The following is a 25,134-nucleotide window of genomic DNA, read 5'->3' as shown; positions in this document are numbered from 1 at the left end:
AATATTATTTTGAGATAACTTTGAATAAAAATTAATTTATTATTTTTACTATTACTTGATAACAGAAACACCTTATTAGCTTCTTCTCGAACGGAGTTCGATAATTAGGTGCCGGCTTTTGTTGTTTTGGCTAGCAAAAGGGTATGAGCTATGAAAAGGCTCGAGACTTAACTTGTTAGGGCATTCATTTCATTTTTGTTTTGTCACCTCTTAATATTCTATGAAGAATAATCTAATCTTTGATAGCATTATCGCAAATAATCCTTTGTGTGGCAAATCAAACTATCATCAACCCCTATGAATGCAAAAACTATTGGCAAGCAAAAGATGGAAGGGGGGGGGGAATAAATAGTCAAGTTTGTACTACTAGCACACATAATTCACTTATAAATGCCAGTTTCTTCCAGCATAAGCTACCTCTGCTAAAACCATAACATAATATGTAAGTTCATACAAGAGTTTAAACAACGGATACCTAAACGGCGCTGCCGGAGTAGGCGTTAGCCGGTGTTCTGCATTCCGGCAGCAATTCCCTTCATGGTTAAGATAAGGGTGTCTTCCAGTCCGGGAGCGTACTCGCTCGTCGGGTTAAGCTTCACAAGTTCTGCAGTTTGCGGCTTCCTAGATTCCATGGTTTCTTTGGACAGATGCGGCCTCACCTTCACATCGTAGCTCGAGTCGCGGATTCTTTTCAGTGTATAGGCTTGCGACACGTTAAGGGTTGTAATGTATGCATCACGAAGACCGAGTCTCTGCTTCAAGTAGGGGTCTCCCTCAAGTAGATCTTTGTGCCCAGCAATCTACAACAAGGAAAAGCAGGAGAAGAGTCAGATGTATCAAACTAACACACACGATTGAACAGGATTTATATATCCATCCAGAAAACTAAATAAATTCCTTGTTGAATCGTTCCCGTGTTCGATGGCCTAGGACTTTTGGCTGCTTTTGTGTAAGCACGCCTTGATGTGTGGCTTGATGGTCATGGTTATAATTTGAAGGGCGGGGGGGGTGGAAGACAAAACTTTGTGGAGAATTTGGACAATCAATTGCATTTTAATTCTTCAAGGTCTCTAGGTGCAAGTCCAGAAGTTTTTCCGTCATGTTACCTGGAGGAGAAGGCTCTTTGTTTCTTCGTAGTTGGCTCTCAAGCGCCCTCCAAATGGCCACAAGTCTTCAGAGACGAGGAGCTTGTCATACAAAGCAGCAATCCCCGGATCTCCCTTTGCAAACACCATCTCCACCAGGTCAATTGTCACTCGGAAGAAAGGCCACTGATTGTACATCTCCTTAAGCATGTGTAAATTTTTAACATCCTTCTCAATGACATGCTTGAATGCAGCACCAAAACCAAGCCAGACCGGCAGGTGAAACCTTGTCTGCGTCCATGCAAATATCCACGGGATTGCACGAAGTGATTCTATTCCGCCACTCGGTTTTCTTTTTGATGGACGACTTCCTATATTCATCCGACCATACTCTGTTTCTGGTGTTGCCTGCAAAAGAATAACAATTTCATAGTGTCTTAGTTCTACGGTAATTCCATCTACTCCAATTGGATGGAACCAGTGAAATTCTGCAAGATCATCCTCCTCAATGTTACAGAACAAAAAGATAGTTTCAATGAACAAAAATTTACTTCTGAAACGGTTTTAGATGCTGATGCTGTTTAAGAAAACTTGAACAGATGTTATTTTTCTGGCATTTTCCAAATGGAGGGTCCATATGGACAAGTTACAAAAAAGATTAACAAAATGAAAAGTACTCACCAGGCGGAAGTATTCAACAAATCGGGACTCCTGGAAAACTATGGAACGATATTCTTTTGTGGCAATAACTGCCATCTCGTCCATCAGTGCACGCCACTCTGGCTTTGGTGAAACTGGAGGATGCATTCCATGCTCCAGAGTAGCAGCTGTGAATCGCTGGAGAGTCCTAAAGCACAAGTGCTCCTCTCCAAAACACTGTTCAATAACTTCACCCTGAACTGTCACACGAAGAGATCCATGAATTGTGTCAGGTGGCTGAGACAAAATAGCAAGATGGGTGGGACCCCCTCCTCTTCCAACAGTCCCTCCTCGACCATGGAACATAGTAAGCTTCACCCCAAATTCCTTTGCCACTTTTATAAGTTCTTCTTGGGCTTTGTACAACTGCCATGCAGCAGAAAGACGACCAGCATCCTTTCCTGAGTCTGAGTACCCAATCATGACTTCTTGCTTTCCATTTATCCGTTTCCTGTACCAATCTACTGAGAAGAGACGAGCCAAAGCAGCAGGTGCAGCCTCAAGATCAGCAAGCTTTTCAAACAATGGGACAACCCTTAATGGCTGTCTGACTCGACACTCACGCTGTAAAAGCTCCACAGCAAGCACATCAGATGGTGCAGTTGCCATTGATATTATGTAGGCACCAAAGCTATCTGGAGGGAGTTCAGAAATGACATGAAAAGTGTCCAACACATCAGCAATTTCTTCAGTCTTGGGAAGATCAGGGCCAAATAGAGGGCGCTTGGCACTGAGTTCAGACAAAAGCCATTCCTGCCTCTGTTCTTCTGACCACTCTTTAAATGATCCAATTTCCAAATGTTTCGTAATAGCATCAAGGACATCAGTATGCCTTTCTGATTCTTGCCGGATATCAAGTCTCACAAGCGAGAGTCCAAATGTGGAAACTTGCCGTAAAAAGTCAAGAAGGCTTCCATCAGCAATTGGCTGATCACCGCAAGCACAGAGTGATCTGTAACAGAGTTCAAGAGGCTCTAGGAACTGCAGAAAATAAAATAAGCAATAAGAGACAAAAACAAAAAAGAAACAAATATCGTAAGGCATGATAAGTGCATTTTTCTCTTAATTGCAACTAGTTTATCTATTTAACCATTGAGAAAAGGGAGGCATGAGGGACAACAGGTACCAAGAATAAATAACACAAAGAAGCCATCTACAGTCTTATGAGAACTTTGGAACTGAAACATCATATCATTAGTAGTCAAATTCCTGAGGAAGGCCACACCGCCACTGTGATTTCACAACAGCTCTGAACCTACATCTACGCACGACATTGCCCCAGTTATGATCCAAATAATACTGCCTATGATTTTTGTAAGGTAAGGATAAATCAGTTACTGGCTTTCATACATAAGCGTTCTAATTGAGTAAATGCATTAACATATTGTTGAATATCTACAATTCAGAAGGGGGAAAGGCAATGTAGAAATATTAGTCACTTCATGTCAGAAGAACCAAAACATAAGCAAATATACTGCCAAAGTAGAAAACATTGTACAAGGATCAAACGAAAAATCAGATGGTAAATAACAAGATTCCAGAAGAGTAAGAGATATTGCTTCTTGATTTCCACTAAACTTTCACATTTCCAGTACACCTATATCTGTATAGTTCTAATACTTCATGCCACTAAGAGGTGGAAGAATTGCTAAAAATACACATGGGATTGAATAGGCAACAGTCAATTACAGTCTTTGGTCTGTTCTATTTTGGCATACTCTAATGTGTAGTATGTTGGGCGACCACATCCAGATTTTGTTAAACAAATGTATATACTTGACAATTCTGGGAAGTAATATAATGAAAAATGCAGAAAAACGTGCATATTGCCATTCAATGTATATAAAGTGTTTTATAAATATAAATATGCAATTCTTCTATGAACAAAGCAAATAGTTTAGGGGTTAATTCATGTATTCAAATTTTCTTGGTGAGAAGAATTCAGAAAGTTGGTGTTATGGATAGACCTGCTCAACATTAGTGTAAGTTGCCTCCTCAGGAACATCGGAGATCTCATTGGCTAATAACTGACGAGCACGTTCTCGTGTATAATACAGCTTGTCCCTTACGTCACCAAGAATAACACGGTAGGGCTCATTTGGAGGAACTTGTTTCCAAAACTCTGCATGAATAGTAGATATTCATGAGAACAAAACCTTAAAAGAAACTAACAATATTTTGACCAATAAGTTGGAGAAAAATGACTCAGTTACATGGTGTGTAATGCCTATACAAGTTGGTAATGAATGTGGACTAACTACTGAAACAATAACTTCCTACCCTGCAACACTTTGCAAGTTCCCAGAACTAGGAAGAAATGTTGAGAGCTAAAAAAATCAAAAACTTGAAGCAGTCTTGGAAACAAAATTTAATGCTATAAGTGGAAGAACATGATCACAAACCAATATAATGTTTCGCATCTCTCTTCGAGGATCTATGAAGTTCATCTGCACGAGCACGAAGTTCATCATTGCAACGCCACATTGACAACTGTAAAGAAAGTAAGAAAAACAATTGAAAAAGGAAGTGAGAGGTCCACTTAGCAATAAAATTAGATCAAACAAGGACAACTTTGAGAAAAAAAAAAAGAAGTCATTTGGTACCTCAAACATGAGATCCTCTATTTGAGAGAAGTATAAATTAGCAGCCATCATTCTAGCCAATAAGCATACATCCCTTGTTACTTCAGGAGTTACCCTCGGGTTTCCTGCAGTACATATCAATATAGATCTCAATAACATAGATAATATCTTGTAAGGAATGATTTTTGAGTTAATGTTTTCAGGTAGTTGCATATTTGTTTTGAGGTTTCACTGGAAACAGGCATATGCCTTAGTGCTTCTGGATGTCCGCACTGTGTGCGTGCGTGCGTGCGTGCGTGTGTGTGAGCGAGAGAGAGAGGGAGAGAATCAGAATTCCATTTTTGGTTAAATTGCAGCCAGACTCCCTGTGGTTTGGGCCATTTTTAAGGAGACCTCTCTGGTTTCAAAATGTCTTTGGAGGTCCTTTTTGCTTGAACACCTCATCTGGGGAAAAGTTTAAATCACTGTGGTTTATAAATGTCTTTGAAGGTTCTTATGACTTAATTTTTTGCTTGGAAACCTCAACTAGAGACAATTTTAAACTGACAAAGGGGGTGTCCAAGCAAAAAAAGTGAACCATAATGACCTCTAGAGACATTTTTAAATCATAGGGGGTCTCTATGCAAATGACCCAAACCACAAGGGGTCTGAGTACAATTTACCCTTCATCTTTAATAGGGGTATACAATGTGTACCTTGGGATGAAGTATGAGACAGTAAGGTGCAAATAGTCAAAAACACCAACACTTAAGGAGTTAAAGAACCAATAATCAAGAGACCACGCATGATATTCAAGAACTTGAGGTTAAAACTAGGATGATTATGTCCTCAAACAACCTATAAGTGCAGCAGATGAACTTTTTGTTATACAGAGATCTTCAGAGCACAGATTATTAAGTTGTTATAGGAAACTCCACTAACTGGAATCAATTAGAGAGGTGTGTAAACAATAAGAATATGTGAAAGTAAAAAAGGAAGGACAACTATCGTCATCCCTACTAGTGCTGGTACATAATCCTACCACGGCCATCTCTCTGTCACATACACTCTCTTTCATCATAACAAAGTCCCAACCCCCCTCCACCTCATATTTGCTACCACTACTAGTTTCCAACTTAGAGCTCCATTTACTATCAACAAGTAATGTTATATAGGAAAATCTGGAATGTTACTTTTTTGCAATTCCATAGGATTTTGGACTCTGAAGGGGACACAGATTCAGCAAAAAATAACTTGTCCTTCATTTGACAGTTCATTAAATATTGGCCTATCAACCACGTATCTCATATGTAAAATGCTCTCAGTTATATCTAGCATGGATACTCATGTTTGAAGCAGAATTTTAACATAGAATATGTGAGACCTTACGAAACACAGCCAAAGTGTGTATCTGACTTTCTTTGGGGACTCATAACCATCATATTGCTGGTTGCTAGTTTGTATCCTATGTTTTGCAACAATCAAGTATATAAGAAAGAATATGTGAATCAAGAAACTGCATTGGAAAGGGTCATACCATCACGATCCCCACCCATCCAAGAAGAAAACTGAATTAGCGGGGCATTATAAGGAACACGCTCATTTATTCCTATATTTTTCAAAGCAGTGTCAACACGTCGTAGGAACTTTGGAACTCCTTTCCAAATTGTCTCATGGAAGTAGCTCATTCCTGCCCTCATCTCATCTTGTGGAGTTGGAGGTGTTCTCCGGATTTCATCAGTGCGAAAAGCAGCTTGAATCTGGATGGTAAGAAAAATATATTTGTTGTATAGCAAAACTAAGATAAAAATTAGTCAAAATATTAACTTCAAGAAAGCAAAACGAAGATAGAAAAGGGGATTGGGCAACAAAATAATAACAATAATTAGTATTGTTATTATAATGCAGGAACAAGCAAACGAAGGAACTACTCTTAAGTAATAATGAACACTAGTTCCATGAAAAACACGATGAAGTGTGTCCAATATCTACTGCATGTTGTCTATAGACGGTGTAAACTAATCACCATGTAAAAAAACCAGTTATATTCAGATATTTAGGATAATAAGATCAACAATTTCTAGCAAATATCAAGTGATTACGCAATGCAACAAACAGAGGATGCCAATAGATTCATGCTATTAAACAACTGAATGGAGATTCTTATGCATTCATATGCATTCACATTAAAGCAGACAAAAATAAAGATAAATGGCCATTGGCTATTATTAGGTAAAGTATGGAAATTAGAATTTCAAATTTTATACGAGACCTAGATGGTAAGCCCCAAAAAAGGGCATGACCTTACCCATGGATACTTTTTCCGAAATAGGCTAAAGTTCTGAACAAGTGTTTTCCTGCTCCAGTGTTTGAAGCCATTAAGCATAAATTCCTAATCCCATACCAAAAATAAAATCTTCTTACTGTTATTGACGATGCAAACCAGCTCCCTGGTTTTATTTGACAGTTTTATCTAACTTGAAAAAAAATAAAAACTAAAAATGTAGCACAGTTTTAGGTACTATATCCAATAAAGAGAGGTATATATAATATACTAATTTTTTATATATATACCAATTCAAAATTAGTATTTTCATGTGGCCTGAGGATACATAGTAATTCTTACAGCAAAACCACTAGGAAAAATTATTGGTATTGACTCGGGGAAAAAAATTATTGGTATTGACTCGGGGAAAAAAATTATTGGTATTTGTCAAGGAGGCAGTCTATTAAGAGTCGTTTCTTTAAATTTTTGCTAATTAAGATCTTCAGTTGTATGTTTTCATTTCAGCTGTAGCCTTAGAGCCTAGGTGGTCTAGTAAGTTGGTTAGAATCAAAGTTGTTATGCGGTTAAGGGTGAGAGCCCCCCCTGTCAGGGGAATATACCCTCCAACAGCCTTATATAGGAACCTTTCGTGCGAATGAGGGGTCATGCTAACAATCAAGAAGATTTTGTTCTCTAGCTGGTCATTCTCTCTCTATTACTCTCATCTACCTCACTCTCTTCTCTCTATTTTCTCTCCAAATTTCTTGCTATTCTTCTTTCTGACGACTCCATTATCAAGTGGAGTTCTTGGTCACAACCTTGTTGTGACTACTACAACCTTACCTCAATCCTGAGGGAATTGAGAAGGGATTCAAAACTCCACTTGGTATGGAGTGATCAAAAAGAAGAAGAATAGCAAGGAATTTGAGAGAAGAGAGTGAGATAGCCGAGAGTGACAAAGAAAGAGAGAAAGCAGCTGGAGAATAGAATCTTCTTGATTGTTAGCATGCCCCTGCATTGCACGGAAGGTACCCTTATAAGGCCGTTGGAGGATATATTCCCCTGACAGGTGGGGCCCTTTCCTTTAACCGTGTAACAACCTTGATTCTAACCAACCTATTGGACCACTTAACGCCTAAGGCTACGACCAAAATGAAACGTAGAATTTAAAGGTTTTAATGAACAAAATTTTTAAAAGAACAACTCTTAGTAAACTGCCTTCGTGACAATGCTCCCCTCTTGAATGCTTCCTTGTCCTCAAGGAAGATTGAGTAGGCTAACTGCGCGGGGAAACTTCTTGAGCAGTTTTGGGAGGTAGTCCCATGTGTTACCATCCGTAGTGTTTCCTTGTCATTTAACCAAAACTTGGATCAAGGGCACCCCTCTTTGCTGGATCACTCATCTCTCGAGTATGGCCTCCGACTCCACCGCTTGTTCACTTCCCTTGGGTAGGGATGGCAGCGTGGAACTTGCTGGCTACCCCCCAATCGACTTCTTCGATAGTGAAACATGAAACATAGGGTGGATGTGAGTGTCGTCCGGCAATTGCAATCGGTAAGCCACTCTTCCCACCTTGTTAGTTATAGGAAAAGGTTCGAAGTACTTGGGGCTAAGCTTGGTAGCCTTTCCCTGTGTCAGTGACCTTAGATGTGGCTGTTTTAGCGTTAGATACACCTCCTCTCCAACCTCAAACTCCCTTTCTGTCCTTTTCTTGTCCGCATACTGCTTCATGCGGTGCTGGGCAGAGGACAACTCTTGTTTCATTTGCTGAGTCACTTCCGTCTTTTTCTGCAAGTATTCTTCTACCGTGGCTGCTTCTGATCCCCCTCTTACTGCTGGTAGTGCGGGTGGCTTGTATCCAAACAGAGCCTCGAAGGGGGTTACTCTAATAGCTGAATGTAAGGTGGTGTTATACCACTACTGTGCCAAGGATAACCACCTATGCCATTCTTTGGGACGCATTAGGCATATACAGCATAGATAGGTTTCAAGGCATTGATTCACCCTCTTGGTTTGGCCATCTGTTTGAGGGTGGTATGCTGTGGATAACCTTAGGTCTGTGCCCAGCAATTTCATCAACTCTTGCCATAACAGGCTGGTAAAAATGCTATCCCTATCCGAGATTATATTATGGGGAACCCCATGCAGTTGGACCACACGATCTAGGAACACTCTCGCCACCTCTTGAGCCGTATAAGGATGGGACAACCCAATGAAGTGGGTGAATTTGGTAAACCGATCTACCACCACCGAAACACTGTCCTTACCCTCTGATCTCGGTAGTCCGTCCACGAAATCCATTGGTACACTTGACCAGGCTTGTTTTGGGATGGGTAGGGGTTGCAATAGTCCTAGGTAGGGTACCCGCTCTGTTTTACACCTTTTGCATACATCACAACCCCTCACAAACTCCTTAACCTCCGCCTTCATCCTTGGCTAGTAGAATATTCCCTTAACCCTCACATATGTATTTTGTTCACCCGAATGGCCCCCTAAGGGTGACTCATGTAAAGCCTGCATGATCTTTCTTTTTAGCTCAGCCCTATCCCTGATCACTATACAACCCTAGTACCTCAACATTCATTCCTTTAGAGTATATCCTTCCACCTCTTCGTGCCTCACAGTCAGTTTTTCCAACAAAGCCGTAATTCTTTGGTCTCCCTCATAGCTGCTAATCACTTCCTCATACCACTATGGAGTCAACACTGTGACTGCTGCAATGCTTCTCTCTTCATGGCATCGGGAAAGGGCATCCGCTATTATGTTTTCCTTACCTTTTCTATATTGTATCGTGTAATCTAATCCCATGAGCTTGGCCATTCCCTTGCGTTGCAGCTGTGTTTGAAGCTTTTGCTGCAATAAGTATTTCAAGCTTTCGTGGTCCGTTTTGATGATAAATCGCCCCCCTTCCAAGTAATGTCTCCATTTATCCACTGCCATTAGGACTGCCAAAAATTTCTTCTCATAGATGCTTAACCCAGAATGTCTAGGGCCTAGCACTTGGCTTAGGAAAGCAATAAGCCTTCCTTCCTGTGCCAGCACCGCCCCAATACCAGTGCCACATGCATCGGTTTCTAGGGTAAAGGGCTTATCAAAATCTGGCAACTTCAACTCAGGCACCAGGCTCATGGCCCCCTTCACCTCTTCGAATGCCTTTTCTGCCTTGGGACCCCAATTAAATTCTCCTTTTTCAGCAACTTGATTAGAGGACGGCTGATAACTCCATAGTTCTTAACAAACCATCGATAGCAGCCTGTTAGCCCAAGAAATTCCCTTAGTGCCCTCACAGTTGTGGGTCTCGGCAAGGACACCATAGCCTCGATTTTCTTTGGGTCAATGCTCACCTTACCCTTAGAGATTATGTGCCCCCGACCAAACTCACACTTGGATTTCTTAATGAATAATTGGTGGGACCAAAGGATGTCTAGGGTGATTTGCAAGTGCAACATACGTTGTTCAAAGGTGGAGCTATAGATAAGGATATCATCAAAGAAAACTAAAATGAATTTCTGTAAGTGGGGCTCAAAAATTCGGTTCATGAGTGATTGAAAGGTAGCTGGAGCGTTGGTAAGCCCAAATGGCATTACCAGAAATTCGAAGTGGCCATGGTGGGTTTTGAATGCAGTCTTAGGATTATCCTCGGGTTTCATCCTAATTTGATAATAACTCGAGCGCAAATTGAGTTTGGAAAAGAATTGGGCATTTTGGAGTTCATTCAAAAGATCTTCCACCAATGGTATGGGAAATTTATCCTTGATTGTGATGGAATTTAAGTGGTGGTAGTCTACACAAAACCGCCACGTTCCATCCTTCTTTTTCACCAACAAAACAGGGGAAGCAAAGGGGCTTTGGCTTGGCTTGATAATGGATTGTTGGAGCATGTCTCTAACCATCCTCTCAATTTCATTCTTTTGGATAGGTGGGTATCGATAGGCTCTAATGTTAAGTGGCTCTATATTGGGTTTGAGGTTGATCGAGTGGTCAAACAGCCGGTTAGGGGGTAGAGACCTTGGTTCTGTAAAGAGGTCCTCATATTTCACCAATAATTCATCAAGTAATGCCAAATGTGTTACCTGATCAGGAGGTTCTCCCCGATTGTTGACTGTCAGGTAAGTCTGCCCTAGCTCCCCTTGTTCCTCGAGTGTGTCTTCCTTGGCCACTATTGAAAAGAGCTGTGCCCATTGAACCCACTTTCCCTTCATGACTCTCCTCAGACCTTTTCCAGTCATCAGCTTACACATCCCAGCTTCTCTTCCACCCGTGATGGTCATTCTTTTGCCCTCTTTCTCGAAGGATACTTCCATGTGGTTAAAATCAAAACTAATAAGGCTTACACTCTTCATCCAATCCACCCCCAAAACCATATCGCAACCTCCCAACTGTAGCAGCCTTAAATTGATTACAAATTTCTCCCCTTGCATCTCCCACGAGAACCCATTGCAAGCCGAGGTGCTCAACACCTTCTGGCCATTGGCCACTGTTATACTCAAGGGAGGCGTTTCCATCAACTGACAATTCAACCTTCTCGCAGTGTTCTCATCGATAAAAACTATGGGTACTCCCACTATCAATCAGGATCATCAGGTTGTTGCCGTTAGCCTGTCCTCCTACCTTAATAATTTTATTATTGGCCACTCCTCTCAGGGTATGAATGGATATTTCTCCATTGAAGTCTATGCCCTCGTCGCCCCCATCTTCTTCTTCCTCAATCTCCTGGTCACTTCCATCATTCCCTTCTAGCAGCAGGATCTGCCTCTTGCCGGGCTGGCCAGGGTGGTACTTGTCTCCACACCTGAAGCATAATCCTGCAAACCTTCTTTGCTCCCTCAATTGGTCTCCTAAGGGTGCTGTGCCTTGACCAGCAACTCCCTTTATCCCGCTGGTACCCCTACCTACTTCCCGATTAAAATACCTTCCTCCTCCATTTTGGGTTCCTGCTACCATCCCCTTTGTTTGCTGCCGTTGCTTCTTCAACAAGGCTTCTACTATTAATTCTTGTAACCAGGCATCTTCCGATGCTTGAGCTACCATTTGGGGTCTAAGTACCTTTACCATTGGTCTTAATTCATCATTGAGGCCACTAAAGTAACTTGACACAAAGTAGGCTTCAGTTAGGTAGGGGTTGTGTTGAATGATGTAAGACCTCAGCTCCTCAAAACGCTTTTGATACATCTCCACACTTCCCGATTATTTGAGCTTGTTGAATTCTTCCACAATGTTAGCCATGCTTCTTTCTCCAAACCTCCCACACAGAGCCTCTGTGAACTCCCACCACGTCTGGTTTCTCCTTAGCTATATCACTCCTTGATACCAGGCATCAACCTCCTCATTGAAGTAGGCGGCTGCCAGAGGCACCTTTTGTTGCTCTAGGATATTACGCCATTCGAACAGCCTTTCGCATTTCCTTATCCACCATCGTGGGTTAATCCCTTCGAACACTGGAATCTCCATCCTAGGGGGAGGAAACCCCTGAGGTTGATGGTTCATCGGGCCCCTGGGTCCCCTTCCCAGAATTCCTTCTTCTCTGACACCTTGGTTAATCTCCTCCTCTTGTATCTCCAGCTCTCGACCATCCCTGTCCATCTAAAGGATAGGGTCTATCCCTTCCCTCGGAGGAAATTTAGGTGCTAGCCTTATCGGTTGTTGTCGGCCTAACATGGCCATGTAAAGTTGCATTTGTGCACCCAGTTCCTCCTATACCTGCGTAATGGACCCTTCTAACCTCCTTTCCATTCCATCCATGGCGTTCTCCACCCGGCGATCCAGCGCAAGGATCACCTCCTGGTTCTGAGTTGTACCCAGCTCCAATTGCTCCATCTTATTTTGACATTCTGCTACCACCACCCTAGTTTGTTGCAACTGGGTTTCGAAGTTCTTCATACGCGTTCCCTCTGCCATAAGTTATCCTTTCCACCCACTGGTCAGAACAGAGCTCTGATACCAATATGTCACAACCCTGTTGTAACTACTATAGCCTTACCTCAATCCCGAGGGAATTGAGAAGGGATTCAAAACTCCACTTGGTATGGAGTCATCAGAAAGAAGAAGAACAACAAGGAATTTGAAAGAAGAGGAGAGAAGAGAGTGAGATAGCTGAGAGTGACAGAGAGAGAGAGCAGCTGGAGAATAGAATCTTCTCGATTGTTAGCATGCCCCTACATTGCACGGAAGGATATAAGGCCGTTGGAGGATATATTCCCCTGACAGGTGGGGCCCTCTCCCTTAACCGTGTAACAACCTTGATTCTAACCAACCTACTGGACCACTTAACGCCTAAGGCTACAGCCGAAATGAAACATACAATTTAAAGGTTTTAATGAGCAAAAATTTTAAAAGAATTGACTCTTAGTAAACTGCCTTCGTGACAGTTCTGAATTTCTCTATCAATCCCCTCGGGATTGTGGTAAGGCTGCAATAGTCACAACAGGGTTGTGACGGTGTTGAACCTAAATAAATCTATCTCAGTGAGCATGAGAGAGAGAGAGAGAAAAAGAGGGGGGGCGGGGGGGGGGGGGGGGGGGGGGGCCTCCACTATCCAATGACCACATGATGTGCGAACTCAATTGCTCAAATATTTCCCAGATCAATGAGCAAACACAACTGAAATCATTTTAAATCCCAAACGCAAAGGATGCAACTCACCAAAATCAGGGATTTTACCCTCATTCAGCACTAAAAGATTATAAATAAAAAATTAAATTAGCTCAATAAATTGTCAAAAGTACTTCAGTTGTATATTTGTATATCTGTTCTTAGACCAATGAAACATAATAAAATTTAAAATGAATTTGTTGTTCCTATTAATGTAGTAGCAGGAAAAATAAACCAAATCTAAACAAAATTACCTCTCTCTGCAAAGCCTCATCAAGCTCCTGCTTATCATCAGGAGTAGCGTCTTTGGCATACAACTGGGTCAAACAATTCCGAATCCTGAAAAAAGTGGAAGAAAATTACTTCATTAAAGCAACCATGCCACCTTTACTGGTTACAGCTATGAATTTGGCTAAAATGAGTTACAAACAACCAGAGACCAAAGAAGGGAAAACAAAAACTGAATGGAAGAAAAAGAAAGTAAAAAAAGATCAAGGGCAGTCAAATAGCAAAAGTATAGGGCTGCAAACTACTAAACGTGGGCTGTATAACAGACCTTCCATGTTTTTGGAGTAAAGATCTACGGACAGATTGAGTGGGATGTGCTGTGAGGACCAAATCTACCGTCTGGTTCTTCAAAGAATCAAACACTTCTTCAGGTGACTTTTTCAGCTGGACCACAAGCCTCTTAATGGTCTCTTCAAGGTCTGATTCAGTTGTTGCAGAAGCTTCATCAGCAAAATCACCTTTCTTCAACTTAATTCTTCGTCTGTATGCTATTTGGACTTCCTCGGCCAAGTTAGATAAATTAAGCATGTGGGAGAATGATTTAGCAACTACAATAGAATCCCCAGCATCTAAACTTGTCAGCACATTCCCAAGTTCCTCTAGTTTCTGAGGGTTATGTTTGCCTTCATACTCAGCAGAAAGCTCATAACAGTCTTGAACCTAATCCATAGTGAAACAAACAATATATCCGAGTTAGAAATCTCACCGACAGAAATCTCACTTTTGAATTGCCCCATTTTCTTGTTTGCTAATATAAAACAACTAAAGAACTGACACACAAAGTTTGAAACAAATTTTTATGGGTCATTTCTTAACCATAGGAACTTTAACTCACATAAAACTGTGTTGTGGACAAACAGGATATCTTTCAGAGGGAACAAATCAAACATCAATAAGTATATAGGTCAACAATGCTATACCTGCATTCTTGAAAGCGGCTGACCAAACAAAACAAAAATCAAACTACAAAAATATTCCAGATAGGAAAACAGAATGAAAATGCCTCTTCTGGGCCAACGCAAACGATTCACCGTAAGGCTATATTTCAACAAGGATTTGTCAACCGAAAGGCAAATTTCATAACTTATATACATGCATTTTCTTTCCTTTTCCTTCAATCCTAGTTCCAACTGCAGCATAACAGTAAACCAACAGGGACCTTAACAAACAATTTACAGAAATCACAGGGAGAAACACAGTTTCAAACAATAAAGTCCACGACAAGATCTTCCTTTTTTATGGCAAAGAGAAAGTGGTTTTCTTGCGAAACCAACCACTAACTGAAAAATTTTGAGAAACACCTTATTGAAAGTGAGGACCCTTCTGGCGAAAATATATGCAATATGATACCTTTAAAAACAGTGCAACAAGCAAACCAGCCCACAATTTCTCAAAATCAATGAGAAGATTGAAACTTCTATAAGAAATAAAATCGGGGGACAATTCCTTGAAAAGGAATAATAGTTAATTAAACCTCAGAAACAGCAATGACACTGATTGATTGGAAGAAGAAGAAGAAGAAGAAGAAGAGAAATTAGGATTGGTTACCGTTTCTCTAATTTTTTCTCCATGCAAACCCTGAAGAATGTCGAGGAACCGATCCAACAAGAGAGCGTCATACTCCACCAACTTATCGTCTTCGGAGACCTTCCCAGGCGCCAATAGCCTCAGCTGGGCATCAATTGAGGCCATCTTCTCCAGATTCCGAGACATTTTCAGTCTCCAATCTCTGCTATTTACTCGCCTCAGTACGTTCCGCGAGTCCTTCCAGTAGAAACCGAACAATTAAGTCAAAGAAACCCCGTGAAATCAGCTGAGTTCCAACTTTCAACCACAATCACGGATCAAATTGGGGGCCAACACTACTACTATCATGAGCTGAGAAAGAGAACGGCTGAGAACGAAATCGAGAATCGCAAAAGATGCAATGAATCCAATGATTCTCGTGGAGCGGAGTTAAAGATGATCGCGGGAAATGGGAATATGATGATCACTGAACGAAAAGATAAACCTAAAAAATCAGAGCATCGTCATAGATCACGCGAGAAAGAGAGAGAGAGAGAGGAGACAGAAAGCTCCTACTTGAATTTTCAAGTCCTCATATATTCGAATAAAAGGACCATCCATGTTCGCTCACTAGAATATTCCTCAAATTCAGCGTCAACTAATCTGTGGATTCCTAATCAGGTTTTGATCATCATCCCATCTTAATTAATTCAAAGCCCTAAGCCCTAAGCCCTTTCGATCGGCCTCAATTATAATTCCTCTGGATCCACTCTCCTCTTCCTAGCGACTCGTGCTCATCGTTCAGATAAAGGACGATGACGTACAATTGATTTTGAGTGCCGCGCGGCGTCTTGCATTATTATTATAAGTAGAAAAAAAAGCTTTGAACTTAAGAAGATGGCCGATTGATTCTCTCTATTTAATTGTCCAAGCCGATTCCATACTCATCCCCGTGCGTCAAGTAATTGTCACGTCTAGCTGTTCTATTGATTTCTCAACTTAGTCATATAAAAAATTATTTAAGAGATTGATTTGTTAAATTTAAGTTTACCACGCTGCTGTTACCAGCACAACGCTAGATGTGGACTTTCATTTCAAATCATTTAGACAAATGAATTAGACTATAGCATGTATTTTGTGTAAGATTAGATTGGTCATATTAACATTGAGGGTTGAGAGATTTAATTCATTATTAACCTTACCTTAGTGGGGTACCCATATGTCACGATAATCTTGGTTTGCTTAAAAGAATGTTAAATTTGTCTCTAAAATAAAATAAAATAAAAATAAAAAAAGAGAGAAAGGAAAGAGGTGATGAGATCACCAATCACCTTTTGTGAATTGTGATTGAAATGAAATGTCTCCAGTCCACTGTGGAACCAAAAGAAGGACTGGACACTAATAAGACACGGACGGACTTCTTTAGTGAGTCACGATGACCCACCACGGAAAGGTAGGTCTGACCTAGTGGAAAAAACAAAGGGGTTAGTGTTACGGGTGTACGAATCTGTTTATTTTGTTAATTTAATTTGAGCGACAAAACTTATTTTCAGAAAATCAAAATACTTTTGCTTTTAATTTTTATCAAATTCATGTGAGTATTTAATTTATTAATCTTATAAATATTTCTTTCTGCACACATTTAAAATTAGAAAATATGTTGCTTCTATTTTGAATCTTTTATATCTATAAACTGTATTGTAATAGGTCGGTTTAAATATATAATGACATAATATCATAATTAAATATTTATTTTTGTTCTTAACAAATTGTTTGAATGTAACTAAACATATTTTTGAGGCAAATATGCTCTGAGATTAGGATTCTATAAATTTTTTTTTTTTTTAACACGAAAATTCAAGAGTTTTCACTACAAGATAGCCTTTGGCTAGAGCATTCCAGTCTTCCCATAAACCATGGCTCGGCCCACCTTGGGCAAGCGGGTCAGACGGGTATGTCAGAGACTGAAACTGGGGCCTTGCTCCATGAATACATGCAGAATATCGACAACAACATCAAAACAGAGTCGAATTCACCACCTTATTGTACCCAAGTTCTTGAACGTGAGGGTTTCATAATTTTATTCGCAAATTTGCTGGATTTCATCTCCACACCGTCGCGACGGTCCTATGCAAATCCGGTGACCGGCAAAGATCTCTACCGATTGCATTTGAAGTCGGATTGCAGCCACAATCTGATCGGGAACTTACAAGATTGGGTGGTTGTGAAGAGCGCTGCAATTTGGTGAAGAAGAGGAACGCCAGCGATGCCAGCAGCCGACATGAACGAAAGCGAACAAACGACGATGAGCTATGCGTAGCCATTAGAGCTTTTGAAGAGCCGTAGTTATGAATTTGTACACATCTGGTTTAGTTTCCTGACTCCTGATTTTCCCAACAGACAAACAGGGACAGGTGGGCTCTAAAGAAACGACAAAAGGGATCAAGTGGCCACTCACTTTGATTACGAAAGGGAAATTTCTAAGAAAAGTCCTCCTCTTCTCATAATTGAATTTGAAAATTGCAAGAATATTCTTGAGATCTTTGTTTTGCAGTTAAACCAAGGTTTGTGTTACCAATAATATTAAGATTGTAGTGTTTCATACACAGATTAAGTGATCGGATCACAATAAATTAAAATTTGTAACAGTAAATTATGAGTTCGATTTTTTACCATACAAAATTTTCATCTATAATTTATCTCTTCTATTAAAATTAAAACTACAAGCTATGAAAATCACACAAAAAATAGTAATCCCAATAATATTAACATTGCAAGCCAAAACACCTGACCATATAAGAAAATTAAAAACTGGAAACCAAGTGGGTCCCCAGTGGCAGTGCATCCCAAATGGAAGAACAAACAATGGACAGCTCCAATAACATAACCAGTGCCTCTAGAATTCTTTTGTAATGAATTCTAGAATTCTTACGTTTGGAATAACACAACTTAAAATATAGAACTTAATTGAATTTTGCAAACTTATATTTGTAATAATTTAACTTTTATTTGTTTTTATTTTTTGAAATACCCTTAATATAGTAATCTTGTTAAAATAAAAAAATGGTATAAAAAAACATATATACATATTTTTGTATTATATAATGTATACATGTATATTAAATTTCAAAATTAATCCTGAAATTAGGAATGAACTAAATATTAAAAAAATAATCTTGAAATTAGGAATTAACTAAATATATAATATTCAATAATTTAAATAAAATGAAATATAAACAAAATAAAATTTTAGAAAAAAGTTATACCTAAAAAGGCTTGCGTTATAATTTGAGAAAAGGTGTCGGAGGGGCGAGAGTTGCCGACAACAATGGAAAGAAAGAGTGGGTGGTGAAGAAAGAGGGTATGTTAGTCCAAAAATAAATTTTATATGAATTGGCAAAAAGAAAATTCTATGGGAAATTCTATTCACAGTTAGCTTTCTACTCTTCGCAGTAATAATTAAAATAAATTTAATAATTATTTTTCGCAACCAGAACTATTACTTGTTGCAGTCAGCTATATTTCAAATTTGCCCTATATACCCAGACACATCTCTGTCACGCCTCACCGCCGTTCTCAACCTTCACTCTCCTTTGAAACTTCCCTACACCGCACTCTCAGTCGTCGCCTTCTCTATAGCCGCGTCTCTTTGTTGTGCGCGTTTGGTGAGGTAAGTTTTACTTACATTTTTGATTGTTTTGGTTGTATCAGTGAGATAATGTTAATCTTTGGGTTCGATCTAATGTGAAGAAGCATTTTTGGCTTCAATGTAAGCATTTTTGGGTTCGACAGGCGTGTTCGGAGGCGGCCATCACCGGTTTCGGAGGCGGCTTTAATTTTTTATTTTTTTTATAAAAATATTTGAAAAACTTAATTTTTTAATTAAATAGTACTAATTAATATTTTTTATTTTATTTTTTATACAAATATTTGAAAAAACTTGATTTTTTAATTAAATATTGCTAATTAATATTTTTTTATTTTATTTTTAGAAAAAACTTAATTTTTTAATTAAATAGTGCTAATTAATATGCGAATTAATATTTTTTTATACTTAATTTTTTATTAAAACTTAATTTTTTAATTAAATAGTGATAATTAATATTTTTTATACTTAATTTTTTATTTAGGTATTGGAGTTGAATAATTTAATTTTTAATGAAAGCAAATATATATATTTTTACTTAATTTTTTAAATGCAATAATGGATTTTCCCAACTAACATATTTTATATTTTATATAATTATTATATTAACATATTTTTGGCTCCAGAACTCTAGAGTTCGGGAAACATTGATTTTCCCGAACTACAGAGTTCGGGGAAGCTAGTGTTTCTCGAACTCTGGAGTTCGGAGAAGTTAGTGTTGCCCGAACTCTAGAGTTCGGGAAACATGAATTTTCTCGAACTACAGAGTTCCGAACTTTGGAGTTCAGAGAAGTTAGTGTTGCCCGAACTCTAGAGTTCGGGAAACATGGATTTTCCCGAACCCTAAAGCTAATGTTGCCCGAATTCAGGAAACATGAATTTTCTCAAATTATTGTAACAAATTATTGTAATGGTAATAATTTTTATTTAATAATTTTTTTATTGTAATATTCTGTTTAATATTTTGTATTTTTGTAATATTTTGTAGGTATGATACTGCTATTTTTTATTTTTGTGTTATTTTGTAGGTATATGATATTTTTTATTTTTGTGTTATTTTGTAGATATGGTACGTGGTAGAAGAGGTGAAGTTTCTTCATCTCGCCAGCCTTCTTCATCTCGGGAGCGTCCTACTGCGTCAACTAGAAGAAGAAGGAGGATCAAGAGTTCTATTTTAGAGACAGTAGAAAAGCCAATAGCAGTAGAATAGCCAGTAGCAGATTATGTGACACCAGTTGAGGAGCATCCCAACCCTAATCAAGGGGAATCAACTGATCAACCATCTTCCTCTCAGCACGAGGATGATATTTTTGAACCAATACCTGGGAGTCCTAGTGATAGATCTATTCTAAAAAGTTTTAAAAATCATGTTGCATTTGCAATATGGGAAGGAGAGGTAAGTTATATTAATTTTTTTAATATTTATCTTTATAATTTAAATAATTACCTATTGCAAGTTTTTATAATTTAAATAATTAGGTATTTGAATTTTTTAATAGGAAATAGGCATATTAAAATGTAGAAATCATGGCCTTAAAATTCCTGAATGACCACTGGATAATCAGCCTTGTGTTCGTGATATTGTTATGGGTTCTAGTTTGTCACCATTACTAGAGTGTACTTATTGAAATATAAGTCATGCTATAGTCTCAGCATTTACAGAGAGATGGTAGCCTGAGACTAATATATTTCATTTATCATTTGGACAGATAAGTATAACATTATATGATGTTGCTGCTATTTTGAAGATTCCAGTAACAGAAAGATCTGTATCTGTGCCTCATCATTTGACACCTAGTGAAGCTAGTGATTTATTATGTAGGTTACTTGGGGTTTCATTAGATGTAGCAACACAACAAATTAGAGAGAATCGAGGAGCATTTGTAAAATTAGATTGGTTGAAAAAAACATTTATGCATCTACCAAATGAGGTTTCTAATGAAAAGATTCAACATATTAGTAGAACATATTTGTTATTTTTATTAGGTTGTACTTTATTTGTGGACAAGAGTGGGACATTAGTTTCAATAGCGTATTTGACATTATTAGATGATTTAAGTATGATCGGTAATTATACATGGGGAGCTGTGTGTCTTGCATATTTGTATTGACAGCTCGGCATTGCTAATAGACGAGAGGTGAAGAGTATTGCTGGATATCTTACGTTACTTGAGGTAATTATTTTAATTTCATAATTTTATATCATATATTTATATATATTTAACATAATTATTTATATTAAATTTACAGGCATGGGTGTGCGAGCATTTCCCTTTTACTAGAATTAGATGTAACTTGTTATATAGTGATAATCAACCACGAGCTCTCCATTGGATACTTGTTCGTGATACTGATTCCTTAAAATCTATTAGGGAGCAGTTTGATGATTTATCACCGGATGAGGTATTTATCATATATGATTTGTAAGTTAATTAATATATTATAAAATTAAATTTTAAACTAAATAATATTTACAGTTGATTTGGACGCCGTACCGGAGGGTTCAGGCACACCATCAATTTCCAGAAATTACATTTTTCTCAGGTTGTTTGAAATGTGAAAATATTATAGAGTCATATCATCATGAGAGAGTTTTACGACAATTTGGACATGTGCAAACTATTCCTCCACCTCCATTATCACCTGTTGAAGCTAGGCGGGGTCCGGGTATGGCTTCATATTGAGTAATTTATACATTTGTTGATGATATGTGAAATCGATGGGATATGCATTTATTACCACCACGTCGACGTGGTAAATATTCTAAATTTCCATGGCATTTTACACCTGAATATTTAACGTGGTATGGAGCTATTACACATCCAATTATACAAAATCCTATACATCGATCCAGTTTTGATAGAAGTGTAGAAGATATGGCCAGTCTTGCTGAATCAGTAAGTTTTTAAATTATATTTAAGTTATTATTGAATTTAGTTTATTTAAATTAAAAAAATTGATATAATTATTTATATTTCAGCGTAATAGACTAGCATTATATATTATCGATCAGATGATATCAAGTACTGAGCCTGTATCTGCTGATGCATGGAGGGAGACATGTATTGGGGTGAATACCATTCTAGGCTCTTAACATCCTAATATTGATAATATTGGAGCGACCACATCTCGTACATTTCCGCCAAGATAATTCACTTTGGAATATATAGCTTGCTTATAGTTGTTGTTTATAGCACCGAGTTACTTGTAGTTGTTGTTTATAATTATAATTCGTAAATTATAATTTTGAATTATGTATAACTTTTAATAATATTTTATTTTAATATTTACTATTAAATTTTATTATGATTTATGTAATTTTAATACCATTTACACAAAAATTAACAGAATATAACTTTGTGCAATTTTGACACTTCTAACAAAATAAAGAAATATTACAAACATATAATATAAAACATACACATTCCTCATGCATAGTTAAATAAAAAATATATAATGTAAAACATACACATCGGTAATTCATCATTCATCAGTTAAATCAAAAACATCATTTGTATTAACATTTTTGTTAATAAGAGATAGAAATGTTTGAATTCGAGTTATATATGGTGTTTCCCATTCACGTGCAATATCATATCGATATTTATGCCAATTGCGTGCAATGGGAGGAATTGGTGAACCTGATTTAAGAAACACCTGAAAAAATATAAGATAATATTATTAGTAACAAATTTATATTAACATAATTATAAACATATATAAATAAATTATTAAATAATAATACCTGTACAAAATGACAATCATCCACAAAACCAATAGTAATAATTCTATGTTGTATAACTGAAGGGGCCGTTGATCTCAATGGAAGGTAGGTAAGACACTGCATTCGAGATAAATAAACCAACACAACATTATATTTTGAAGCAATCAAATGACCCATGTCAGGTAAAGTCATCCAATGTTGAGGAGGTGCAACACACTCAAAGCAAGAAAGTACGTGCATTAACTCATCTACATGCATAGCAGATCCATATAACTCTATATATTCATCACGAAAAGTATGCAACTTTCCAATCAGATTCATACGAATATCCCTCTAGTTATGCTCACTCATTCCAAGTAACGCAGCAATAGCACAAAATCCACAATGTCCATCCGACTCCACATTAACAATATTATGTATAAAATGATGTATTTTTGATGGGAATGAAGCATCATAGCCTAACAATCTGTGTTTGGCACTGGTACGATAAAGTTTACCTTCATTCGGTGCCTTAACTGAGCTCTGTGTTGTTAGAGATGTACTATCATGAATAGATTGTACTATTTCAAAATATGATGGATCACGTCGAGTGGATGTATCAACCTGAATTTTATTTTTTGATGATGGCTTACCTTTTGTCCGAACTTTCACACTTGGTGGGATCAATGAAGTCGTAGCTGGATCTATTAATTCTCTCAACTTCTGTTTTAATACGATTTTACCTCCTGCTGGTTCTGATTGAAATATATTATATAGACTTTCTAATTCTGGATCAATAGTTAACACTGAGGACACATCAACAGTCTTCACTAAATCTAATTTTGTCCAATAAGGGTGTACAAATGATAAAGGAATTGGTCGTCCCTCCATCATTAATTCTGCAATTTCATGTGCATAAGGTAAACCATGTGTGCTTCTTATCACACATCCACATGCAATCTTATCCACCCCCAATTTTTTGAGCTATCTGTGTTTGCTTTAATACCATATTCATTGCATTTCTTGATATAATACCTCTCAATTCTCTAAAAGTTTCTTGCCTGAAATTATGTTGTACCAACATTAAACTCTTCTCAAAAGACCCCTTTATCTCGATATGTTGTAACTCAATAAGAGAATTGATAATTTTCCATGATGACTCAAAATCACCTTGAGATGATCCCAGATATCTCTTTAGCTTCGCATGTGCACTCTCAGCCCTTTGAATAAAAACATAAATAATATTAGATTAATAAGAGATTAATTAGAGATATTATAATAAAAATAATAACAACAACATTTGAGTTTACTAAAGAATACCTGTTAGTAGTAACATTGCCAAAATGTAATACTTTATTTGTCTACGCTGCAATAAATTTTTCTTTATAATCATTCAGCCATATCTTTCTCACATAATCAAGTGCTTCTTCATATGCATGATACTCAACCATTAAGTCACAAAGTAGACTTTGATACTCAATCTCAGTAGAGGCAAAAACAAGAAGATTCCATTGTAACATAAACTTCTCCCATGTCTCATTTCTATCAAAAAATTTCTTACACTTAGCAAGTACATTTTTAGATATATGCCACCTACATAATAACGTTGTCGTACTCGGAAAGACTTTATGTATTGCATTCATCAATGCTAATTCTTTATCAGTGACAATTACTCTTGGAAATGTATTAGATCCCATCACATTCTTTAATCTCTCCATAGCCCATGTGTAGTTATTCTCGTATTCATGGTTCATAAATACAAATGCAACAGGAAAAGTTAACTCAGTGGATGTCACACTAACAATCTCAAGAAGTGGATATCTATACCTGTTAGTTTTGTATGTACAATCCATTATCAAGACATGTGGAAATATTTTTAATAAATCTATGGACATCGGATGAGCCCAAAATAAGTCTGTAATACAATTTGATCCATCGCTTCTGTGCCACTCCACATAATTACATTCTCTTAATTTCTTCATCAACTGTTGCATTTATGATCTACCATATTTCTCAGTAAGTTTATATCTTTGACGTGCATTATATATAGTTTTGATAGTAGTAACATTATTCTCATCATCTGCCTTGAGGCTCATCAAAATATTTCTAGGTTTCACAAGATTCTCAGACATTGTTTTTAAAATTACTTTATCTCTTTCTGTAAGCCTCCCTGCATATGAATGACCCTCCAGTTGAACTGCTAGTGCATGATTGTGCATTTCACATACAACTTTCAACTCCCACTGCTCAAATTTCATACCAAGTAATTCAAATGGACAATCACACTTTTTTGAACCTGTGCACTTTCGTTTTAATTCTCCTATTATTTCTTCTTTCCTCTTCGATGGTCTATACTTTCCATTACGTTCACAAGCAAAACGAACTCTAGATCTTTTTCTAGGACCCCCAGATTCTAAACTTTTGATCACAATCACAATTCCATTTTGTTTTCCAATTTTCTTAGCCCATCCAATGAGTGCTTCTCTAGTATCAAATAGCTAATACAACAACAAAAAATATTCAATATATTTTTTTCAATAATTATATATTTCAAACAAAATTATTAAAAATCTATCATACCTCATTGGTAGTAAATTGTTGAATAACATCAAATTTCTGGATTGCACAATTGGATTCCTATAAAAAAAATCAATAAAATAAAATATAGATTGCAACTTGAAAATGAAAAAAAAACCTAACATTCAGGAAGCCCCAACTTTTTCGAAGGCTAGGGTTCGAGGAGACTATGATTCCTCAAAAGCTAGTATTCGGGGACCCGAGGCCTCCCC

At 37.7% G+C, this 25,134-nt stretch overlaps 1 protein-coding gene across 1 annotated transcript; it reads right to left on the bottom strand.

Moving 5' to 3' along the window:
* Positions 1-336: 336 nt before the first annotated feature.
* On the bottom strand, positions 337-15,809 carry LOC127791830 (phosphoenolpyruvate carboxylase-like). The gene is made up of 10 exons (XM_052321955.1): positions 15,039-15,809; positions 13,759-14,150; positions 13,457-13,541; positions 5,883-6,105; positions 4,388-4,491; positions 4,187-4,274; positions 3,752-3,906; positions 1,767-2,765; positions 1,107-1,493; positions 337-800 (listed from the first exon to the last, which is right to left on the bottom strand). Exons 1-10 carry the CDS (start codon positions 15,201-15,203, stop codon positions 501-503), a joined length of 2,898 nt encoding a protein of 965 aa, XP_052177915.1. The 5' UTR covers positions 15,204-15,809; the 3' UTR covers positions 337-500.
* Positions 15,810-25,134: the final 9,325 nt, after the last annotated feature.

Source organism: Diospyros lotus, chromosome 15, assembly GCF_014633365.1.
Source record: "Diospyros lotus cultivar Yz01 chromosome 15, ASM1463336v1, whole genome shotgun sequence".
Taxonomy (NCBI): Eukaryota; Viridiplantae; Streptophyta; class Magnoliopsida; order Ericales; family Ebenaceae; genus Diospyros; species Diospyros lotus.
The sequence above is the reverse complement of the archived record's forward strand: the minus strand, read 5'-3'. Positions and strand labels throughout refer to the sequence as shown.

Coding starts and splice junctions, on each gene's coding strand:
- LOC127791830 (XM_052321955.1), bottom strand. CDS start 15,203: ATGTCTCGGAATCTGGAGAAGATGGCCTCAATTGATGCCCAGCTGAGG. Junction 14,151..15,038: donor GAGAAAAAATTAGAGAAACG/GTAACCAATCCT, acceptor ACTATGGATTAG/GTTCAAGACTGTTATGAGCT. Junction 13,542..13,758: donor TTACTCCAAAAACATGGAAG/GTCTGTTATACA, acceptor CACTTTTTTCAG/GATTCGGAATTGTTTGACCC.